The 9508-nt window shown below is 53.0% G+C and overlaps 1 protein-coding gene across 2 annotated transcripts; it reads right to left on the bottom strand.

The window, feature by feature from the left end:
* Positions 1-281: 281 nt before the first annotated feature.
* TMEM72 (transmembrane protein 72) lies at positions 282-9072 on the bottom strand. Of its 2 annotated transcripts, none has more exons than XM_075107351.1 (5): positions 8616-9072; positions 4620-4686; positions 4121-4192; positions 3257-3396; positions 282-3066 (listed from the first exon to the last, which is right to left on the bottom strand). In XM_075107351.1, the coding sequence occupies exons 1-5, from the start codon at positions 8683-8685 to the stop codon at positions 2606-2608; spliced, it is 810 nt and encodes a 269-aa protein (XP_074963452.1). In that variant the 5' UTR covers positions 8686-9072; the 3' UTR covers positions 282-2605. The 2 variants fall into 2 exon arrangements, with proteins under 2 accessions (XP_074963452.1, XP_074963451.1); XM_075107350.1 differs by lacking the exon at positions 8616-9072 and adding an exon at positions 5197-5432.
* Positions 9073-9508: the final 436 nt, after the last annotated feature.

Genomic DNA, 9508 nt, shown 5'->3' with positions numbered 1-9508 from the left:
TCCCTGGCACTGGTGCAGGCTCTCGGCAGACTCCAGAGCGAGCCAGCCACAGACCTTAACTGAACAGGCAATTTCATACCGTAGAAAAGATAAGCAGCTTTTTTCCAGCCTTCATCTCCTGCCAGGTAGCTGTAGAGTTGAAGAAGAGCCAGGCCAACTCAAGGGCGCAGGGAAGAAAAGCAACCAGGTCCAGTCCTGCCTCCAGGAAGGCTGAACAACGACCTCACCTGTAGCTTCCCCCAGTCTTGCTTCCTAAGGGAAACTTACAAAAATGAGCCTAAAACCTGAAATACCTAATTCTGCATGCTGTAATGATTACAAGCTCGTTTTATGCACTTCACAGAGCAATGAAATTTGCTCCACACACACTACAGGGTGCCACAGGTGCTCTCACCACATTGCTTCTCCTCTTGCCAGCTGGACTTGCTCCCCCCCCAGTACGAAGTGTGTGGCTGACTGAATAAGGGCTGAAGGATGAAATTTGTTGCAGAGCATCTGTCCCCACCCAGGCTGCCCTGGAGCTTTGCTCAGGGCTAGAGAGGAGGCTGCAGAAGGGTAGACTTTCTCTTGTCAGCAGATCTCTTCATCTACTGAGAGCAGCGCCTTTTAAACAAACCTTATCTCTCTGTGTGTAATTAGGCATGCAATGTTCAAAGAAGAGCCGTGGATGATGCAGAAAGCTGAGCTTGCTGATGAGAGCAGGTCTAATTGCAGAGCAAATGTGAGATCAAGTCAGGGAGCGAGCTCCAAGCACAGCCTTCTGGGGCAGAGTTGGCAAGGGTGGGTACCCTGATAGCATGGCTGGGTCAGGATCTTTGTTGGTGCAGGTATACTGTTTGGTCACCAGCTTCAGAGGAAAATAGCTTTATTTTTATTTCTCAATGTGATGAATGCACTAGCTTGAGGGTGGAGCTGTGGCTGGATCCTGGGTTTGCTGCTAGCAGTCGTGCAGCCTTAGGATGTAAACAGGCACAATTTTCTGGAGACATTTTTGCAGGTGCAAAACCTCCCTAAAGGCAGATGTGTACGTGACTGTTCCCCAGCATGCAATTACGGGGTGAAGGGTTAATTTGTGCAGCCAGAAGAAGGAGGTCTCTAATCCACGTGTCGTGTTTAGAACAGATGGATACCAGCTATCATTTTAAATGTTGGTGATGCAACAAAAAGCTTTTTGTTTATGTCTGTTTGTAGGAATGAGTAGTGTGTGCAACCGTTTATAAGTTGCTTTTGTGGACAGTTTCATTATCAAACACAGGCAGTCAAACACTGTGAGTCAATATCTTCCACCTTCTTCCCCATCCGTCTCCTAAATTAGGAGTCACTTAAAAAGAGTTTATTAAAAAGTAGCACTGGGTTCTTATCTCAATCGCCATCTGATTTTTGAACACTTACACTTTGTATTTTCATACTTCACTTCAAACTACACTTTTCCTAAATGAACATGGTGATTGTAACTCAGAGAGCTGAGGCTTCAAAAAGAAGAAATAATGTATTTTCAAGAAAAACAGCCAGCCCCACTGGCTGTTACCTTACAAATAGTCTAAGCACATCTCAGCGACCTTCTCTTCTTACCACCACCTCACCCCAATGCTTTGTGTCTCGGCTCAGAGCAATGACAGCTCTTCCTCCCAGCAGCAGCAGCAGTGTGGTCTCATGTCCCACATCCAAGCAACCCCAGCCACAGGAGCTCTGTCCCAAGTGCGGCCAAAAGAGTTGCCTGATGCTGATGAGAGGGTCTCCATGATGGTATCTGCAGGCACAGATGGCATTTTCCATCTGGAAGCAGAAAATCATAGTCTTCAGGTGAGAGAGAGCGAAGAGGATGGGTTGAACATGGTTAACATGGGTTAACAGTCCTCAAACGGCAGAAAATATGGTTGGATTAAGCCAGAGGTGAAGTGTTTAGGGAAGAGCTGGCATGGAGGGGACTGGTGGGACAGCACTGTGACTTTATTATTGCCTTTTCCCTCTGGGGCCCACAATTAACACGCATAGGGAGTGACACATGGACTGCTGCACCAAAGCGCTGTTGCACCTCATAACCTGAGCTGCTACATCACCCCAAAGCCCTTCTAACTCAAGGCAGCTGTCTTGGCAGGGGGCACCAGGAAGCCCCAGGGTCCTCTCTGCTCCTGTGTAGGTGTCCCGGAGGCTGGAGGTGGTTTGCCTGCTGGGCTCAAAGCATGGGGGATGGCGGTCTCCTCTCCTGCCTGCTGGTGCCTCATGGGAGGCACGTGCCATGGCTGTGATATTAGGCAGGAGCAGCTGCCGTGACATGTAGTGCCGTAACAGAGGGGTGACCCATGCATGAGGCCATGGGAGCAGAAACCTTACTGTCCTGGCTGAACTACCCTGGCTGAACCACCACTTGTCACCTGGGCACGGTGCTGCAGGGGCTGGGGAGCAGCACTGGCCCTGTCACAAGGTGTGGGACCATGTAGTGCTGGCAGCCCCTTGAAATGGGGGTAGGTTACAGAGTTGTCTCCCTGGAGGCAGGGAGGGCAAGGAGGGCCACCTCTCGGGGCCCCTCAGCTGCTAGAGCAGCAGGGAGGGACCCCAGCGCCAGTGGAAGCAGGTCTGCCCCGTCCTCGTTCCTGCTGAGGGCTCAGAAGAGACCTGTGGAGCTGAGAGGAGTGAGGATGACCGGAGCATCGGGTGGGGTAAGGATGGGTGTTGTGTCTGACGTCGTCTCTTCAGCCTCACTCTCTACATCCTCCAAGCTCTCGCTGACAGAAGGGATGATCTGCACCACCTTCTCCTGGAAGTGAACTTGCTTGCGTGGGGCTGGCAGGGCTGCTGGTTGGGCAGGAGCTACCGGGGCCAGGCTCCTGTCCTTGCTGCCCTTCAGGATGCTCTTCATGTGGCCCAGCAGCGAGCGGTGTTGCTCCCTCTGGGCTCCACAGAAGGTGTAGGTCTGCTCAGTGTCACCAGCGACGGTTGGGGCTGCCACGGTGGCCGAAGGGTCCACGTACTGGCTCGCCTGGGGATGCATCTCTTTGTGCCCTGGGCTCTTCCTCCTCTTGCTCAGCAGGAAGTAGGCCAGGGCAGTGAGCACCAGCATGGACCCTGGGGAGAAGGACATATTGCCTGAGGGCTGGGGCAAAGCGAAGACCTTGCCAAGCAGTGCTTGGTCTAGCTAGCTTAGGTCCATCTGCAACCAGTCCAGTACCCTGCACATCCCCACTCTCTCTGGTCCCTGACAGACCATGCTCCTCTTCCATCTGCACCACTCCCCACCCCAGCATGGGCTCCTCACCAGGGATGGTGACATGCCAGACGAGGACGGGATGCAGGAAGCAAGCCACTGAGAGCAGCGTGTACCCCAGGAATTTCTGGAAGCTCCCTGGGCGTTTAGCTCGCTTCCAGCAGGCCTGTGCCAGGGAGTCAGGCTCATATCTGGGAAAAGAAAAAGAGGTTCTTGTTGGATGGCGCACCCAGCACATGGCAAGGAAATTTGGACCTAACCATCACCCCTCTAGATGTGCAGATCCTCACTTTGGTTTTCCTGGAAACCAGTGTTGGTCAGGGAAGGTAAGCAAAGCCTGACTCTCTCCCATGGGGAGAGGAGGCCAGGGGCTACATCTGCCAGAAGTCAGCATCTCAGGCCATCTTTCCTTGACATGTTTGCCCGCTTGGCTGCTAGTCGAGTGCCTATTAGCTGGAGTAAGGTGTTGCCTCTAAGCTATCACAGCTTTTGAGTTTATGCTTTAGACAGCAGAATTGCTCAGCCTCTGAGCAGTACATAAATATTTTCCACATTTTAACTTCTGCCCTGTTTCTGGGAGGGAGCTGCAGCTCACCCTGGGGACCTGGCTCTTCCCTCAACCCCAGTCCCTTGCTGAGCTTCATCCTGTGTGTTAAGCAGATGTTGCAGACCAGGGTTTGTCAAGCTGATGCTCAGCAAATTATGGCACAAGCTTGGGTTAAAACACAGGTTTAATTGGCTGTGGACATGGCCTCACCTACCCGCCCTCTGCCTGAGTGCGCTTGCCATGGCAGCAGGGGCAGGACCTTTAGTCTGGCACTTGCGGCTCAGCTAGGTCTGGTATTATCTGTAAGGGGCAAGTTGCCTTAGGGAGGTCCCACCAAGGCTGGAGAAGACTGGACAGGGTCTACTCACGTGAAACACATCTCCAGGAACAAACTGATAAAGAAGAAGCCTTCACAGACAGTAACTGCAACCCCTGAAAAACTGAAAGGTGGAGCTGTCAGGGGGGAAGGGCCGGGCTTGAGTATGCTCTCCAGATGGCAGAAGGGGCATAGAGGGCTAAGATTTACTATCCAGTTCGTAACAGAGTCTGTATACTGGGGTCTGAACACCCTCTGCTCTGCTGGTTTCTTGATGAGAGCTCAAAGCCCTTCTGTCCCCGGGGGGCCAGATTGCAGCCAGTGTCACCTCTGGCCTGCCTGAGTCTGCAGTAGCATGGATAATGCAGTAGCATCACTTTCTCTAACAGAAATAGCTTACTTATCTGACATCTAGGGATGGATATCTGAATTCCCCAAAGCCTCGGACACTGCTCCCTGCTACTGTTGCAGTCTAGTCTGGTGCTACATACGGTGGAGGGGTCAAACGTGTCACCCCCACCAGCTCTGACTTCAAGAGCAAAAATACTCACAGCAGATAGAAAGCCAGGCTTTTGAACTGTCCTCGCTGCAGTGTTTCTACACCCACACCGATCAGCACTAGAAAGACAAAGCAGGAAAGAAGCTGACTGCAGGGTTGGTTCCCGACTCTCCAGTGCCCCATCAGCTCCCAGGACTGATTCCCTGGTTTCCCCAGGGGCTGGCAAGGCTGCTCCCCCCGTGCTGCACATTAGGACTGCCAGCACCAGTGATTCTTTCTGACATACCAACCCAGGGGGGTCAGAGCTGAGTGCTGGCCTTGACGTACAGCCCAGAAACCCATCCCAGTTGCATCCCTGTCATGGCATCCGTGCCACGGTGTGGGCTGGGGTGAGGTGCTCTGGGGGTACCAGCTGGCCTTGGACAGCTAGGGGAGGTGAGCAGCAGTGTCGCGTGTCTCTCCCACGTCCTGCTATACCGGTCCATCACGGCTGCCACAAGGACTTCACTCCCTCTGCCACATCCATCTCTGTCCCGTTCTGCTCCGGGGACTTCTCTGCCCAGGTCCTCCCAGTGCCCCCCAGCATCTCTCCCCTGCCCTCCCTGCTTGTCCAGGCCTGCTGCACCCACCATGTGGCTGCAGGGCAGCAGCAGGACAGGGGACTGTGCCAGCTGCCTTCACAGAGGGCTGTAGCCATAGCATCAAGATCCTTTGCTAGCCAAACAGAAAAACATATAACGGGAGCAGGGAGATTAAAAACAGGGAATGAATGTCCCCTCGGTGCCCCAGCCAGCACAGCACACTGGGGAGTCAGTTTAAGGGGGATTAAGAGTATTAGCAAGGCTAAAATCTTCTCTGGACTGGCTGTTGGAGGCCAATAGCTTCAGGGGATGGAAAATTTCCTTCAACGTCCTTCAATCCCCAACAAGCCTATTCCCAAAATGGAGCAGAAATGAAGTGCCTTGCACCAGCTGCAGCAAGTTGGTTGGTCCACAACCGGCTGGTCACGGTGCTCAAGTGTCAGCAGCCTGGGGCTGAGCAGAGCCCACGTTTCATGGCTAGGGCATTGGTCTAGGCGGTCACTACACTCCTGTCCATGCCTGAGGTCTCCGCATCTCACCCAGCGGTCCCTGCCCATCCACTGGTCCTGCTCAATGCTCGCTGGCCAAGGCTTGAGGTGCCGGTTCGCTTAATTTATCTGAGCTGGAGAAGGGTACCAGGCTCCCAAACGGGGACGCAGACCAGTGTCCATCAAGCCTGCGAGGTGGGTCAGTGCTGGGGGTCGATGCCTGAGCACACAGCTCTGCCATCCAGGCTGAACAAGGCCCCTCTGAGGTCTCCCTGTGTCACCCGCAGCTGGTGGCCCCTGCCAGCCGGAGAAACCCATGGGGCCCACACACCAGCCTCCTCCGTGGGGGTTACCTCTCCACTCTGAGCAGAGGCATGGGGAAATCAGTCTCATCAGAGGGCTGTGAAACTGTGCAAGCTGTGTAAACCTTCATGCAAAGTATTGTTCTTTGCTATTTCATGACTGGGAAGCCTTCTTTGTAATCTTCACTACAAATGCGGAATTCATTTATTCATCCATTCATTCCCTGCAGACGGATGCAGAATTCAACAGCTCAGCTGTTACACTCGAGTCTCTGTTCTGGATGGACAGGTTTCCTGATTTTGCAAAGCTTCTGCTTTATCCACAAAGCTGTTTGGCTGAAGAATCTGCAAGAAGCAAAGGGCTGTTTCCGAGGTGTTTGTTTGGACTAGTTGCTGCCTTGATTTGGATCTTATCCAAAACATGTGGCTGAAGGCACATGATTAGGAATTAAATGGTTGAAAGCATGAGAATTCAGAAATAAGTAAGGACTCTCCCTAGATGCAGAAATCACAAGGCCTAAAACTACAGAGATGCCCCAAACTGCAACTAATTACGGGGCTGTTTGAGCACTCTTCATTAACTCACCATGAGGCTCTGCCGACGGCAAGGCTCTCTGATTCCTCACACACAGAAACCCTGTAGCCCCACCATTGCAGACAGCCATTACTGACTCCAGGATCCTGGGGGAAGGGGAGGTATATATTACTTGGGTAACCTTCTGTGTTGGCAAGCAGCTTATGGAGCTGGCCAGGCCTTCTCAGAATCAATTAGAGAGGCTGATGCACTCCTCTCTCCCTTTCTTTTTTTTTTTTCTTTCAAACAAAACCCGTGGGATTCTCTTCTGCGTGGTTTCCATTTCATGCAAAAACCTCGTACACCTCACCAGGCACTAAACACTGCATCAAGCTGTTTTCTTACTCCTTTGAGACACACAGAGGAATAAAACACAGGCACCTCCCTTTATTCACTGGCCTTTTGGGAAAGTCAGGTGATACCGGGAATGCATCAGAGCTATGGAAAAGCACAGAGATCAGTAGTGCAGCTGTCTATGCTCTGTGATGCTCAGCAGAGAGACGGCTGCGCTGCTCATTTCAAGAAGAACTACAGAAAGAGGTGCAGATGATGCAAAATGATGAAAAGACAACAAGCAGGAGAGAGAAATCATATTCCACTAAGACACTTCCAAATTGTAAGCTACTTCCAATTTTGCTGTTCTAACTCTAGTTTTCTCATAGCAACAACCTCATGTTTTCTCCCAGGAAGGTCTGTATGAGTTTCCCTGGAGCTTTAAGAGAGAATATCACCAGCATGGGGCTCACTTGGGCCTGAGGGTGATGGGGATGGAGGAAGGAAGAGATTTGCATGTGCTGGTTAAAGCTGTGTCCCAGCTCCTATCTGTTGCAGGCTCATCATGATATGCACTTATCTACTGGGAGTCTGTATAAACTCAGAGGCTCAAATCTCTGCCTGTTATTAGTCCTTTAAAGCACATTCCAGAGCAGAAACTCCAGTGTCCCAGCTGGGATTTAGGTGTCCTTAGGGACCTGTGCTGCCTTCAGCTGACCGATGTGCTTTCTACTTTGCCCCTGACTTGAGCAAAATGTCTCTTGGGGCTGTCTGCAGTTGATAAAGGAAATGCAAAGGAGGTAGGAGGGCCTGCTGCAACCTACTCTGCCGTGTCTGAAATCTGAAATTCCTGGTGGTCTGACACAAGAATCACAGGCACCACCTCAAGTCACCTCTCACCAGGAACCTCTGCTTCACACCTCCAGCCTTTAGCCAGATCAGGCACTTTGATCTCTGCTGCAGCTGAGGCAGAGAGTGCTGCCTGTCCCGTCCTGTAATAGTGAGTCAGCAGCAGTGCCAGAGGGAACCCCTGAGCCCTCCATGTTAGCTGTTTCCCCACGTCCCATCTGGAGATGCCCCATGTGAGAGGGTTATTCACCACAGCTCGGTCCTTCTGGGTGAGACACGGTGCCTAAAACAGCTGGCTCAAAACCCCTGCACTTTATAAGAAACCAAAAGCTCGGATGTGTCACCAAACCCAGAGGATGCTGGTCCCAAGCAGTTCCTGGTAGCAGGTGAGAGGATGCAACTAGCCAGGTGGGTGAATTTATGATGTTTGTACTGCAGCTGTAACCTGAACTGCTTCCTGAGCCTGTTCCCTGATGGGTGGCTAGAGAGGCAGAGCAGCTCTTCAGCAGTCACTGTGCCGGGAGGGCTGGGACCTCTCCATCCTGCCTGGCACAGGACATCTCGCTGTGCACAGCATGAGGAGCTCCTCCATTTCCACATCCCACAGAACAGCCTGGCAGTTTTGCGCAGCCATGAGTATTTTGCTTCTCAGTTGCATTCTTATCTTGCTCGTGCCCATGTCTGTTTTACAAGGATATCATTTAGTTTTCTTTTCCATTTGTGCTTGTCCTCTGCCATACTGAGTGCTGGATCTTCCTTCCTGATGTCTCACTCTACCTCTCACAGCATTTGGAAGAGCAGCCAGCCAGGCACCCAGAGCTCTCCCTCCCTCGGTCCCAAAGCAAAAGTGAGCAAGTTTCCTTGTCCCCCTCGTAGGATGGGGCAGTGGCTGCACCTGGCCAAAGGCAGGGAGACAGATCACGGGCCCCAACACCCACCCAGTGCCTTTTAGTGCCAAAGAAAAAGAGAGGTCGCCCTTACCTGCTGCGGTGGAGATGCCCAGAAAACGGCAGGTGTACTCCAGGGCTCTCCAAAATGCCTTGTGCCGCATGGCGAGGAGATGAAGGCTGCGGCGCTGACCAGGCAGAAGCTCTTCTTCAGAGTTCCCGCGTCACGCGTAGCCCAGCAGCTCCCAGCCACAGGCAGAGCCTCCTGCACCCAGGTCCAGGTGACCTTCCTGAAGGAAAGGGCAGTGGGTGCAGGACCGGCCACCCTCACCAGGGCCTCCCAGGGGAGAGTGGTCAGAGAGAGAGAGCTGCCACCACGGGGGACCGGCCAGCACTGCTTCCCTCCGCTCCCGTGGGGGCTGCAGAGACTTGGCCTTTCCTGCTCGCTTGCCGCTTGCTCTTGTTGCTGGCTGGCAGTGATTAATGATTGGTAAGGGGGGGGGGTGCGGCTTTGGGAGCATTTGCACCCGGGGTGCACGGCCTTTCCTGCTCCTGAGGAGGAGGCTCTGGAAGCCCAAGCTGATTAAATGCATGTGAAGTCATTAGTGCTGTGCAGCCTCCGGCAGGTTAACCATTTGTGAGGATGGCGATGTTTGCTCCTGGTGAGAGAGTGGCACATTTCTGGCAGGTCGCGAGGCTCCCAGGGCACCCCAGCCCCACCACGGCCGCGGCTCACCATGCGGGTTTTACTGGGCTCTGACTAGCCCGGCTCAGGCACTGTTTGGGCTGATGTGCAACCACAGGAACGAGGAGATCAGATCTATTCCCAAGGGTCCTACAGACCCAGGCTGACCACGCAGCAGGAGAGACGTGTATTTCTCTTCCTGGAAACCTCGGTGAAACGTATTTCTGTGTGGTAGCCACCAGAGCCATTTGAATGGCACCAGGGTTGCACAAGTGTCCCTACACGTGGAGTGGGGTGCATAG

This window comes from Phalacrocorax aristotelis, chromosome 12 (genome assembly GCF_949628215.1).
Source record: "Phalacrocorax aristotelis chromosome 12, bGulAri2.1, whole genome shotgun sequence".
NCBI lineage: Eukaryota > Metazoa > Chordata > Aves > Suliformes > Phalacrocoracidae > Phalacrocorax > Phalacrocorax aristotelis.
Note: the sequence above shows the minus strand (reverse complement) of the source record. Positions and strands in the feature narration are given on the sequence as shown.

Excerpts from the sequence above, each read along its gene's own strand:
- TMEM72 (XM_075107350.1), bottom strand. The coding sequence starts at position 5,269 with ATGCTATGGCTACAGCCCTCTGTGAAGGCAGCTGGCACAGTCCCCTGT. Across the intron at positions 4,687-5,196 it reads TGCTGCCCTGCAGCCACATG|TGCTGATCGGTGTGGGTGTA; the intron begins GTGGGTGCAGCA and ends TTGTCTTTCTAG. Across the intron at positions 4,193-4,619 it reads AGCCTGGCTTTCTATCTGCT|TTTTTCAGGGGTTGCAGTTA; the intron begins GTGAGTATTTTT and ends TCCACCTTTCAG.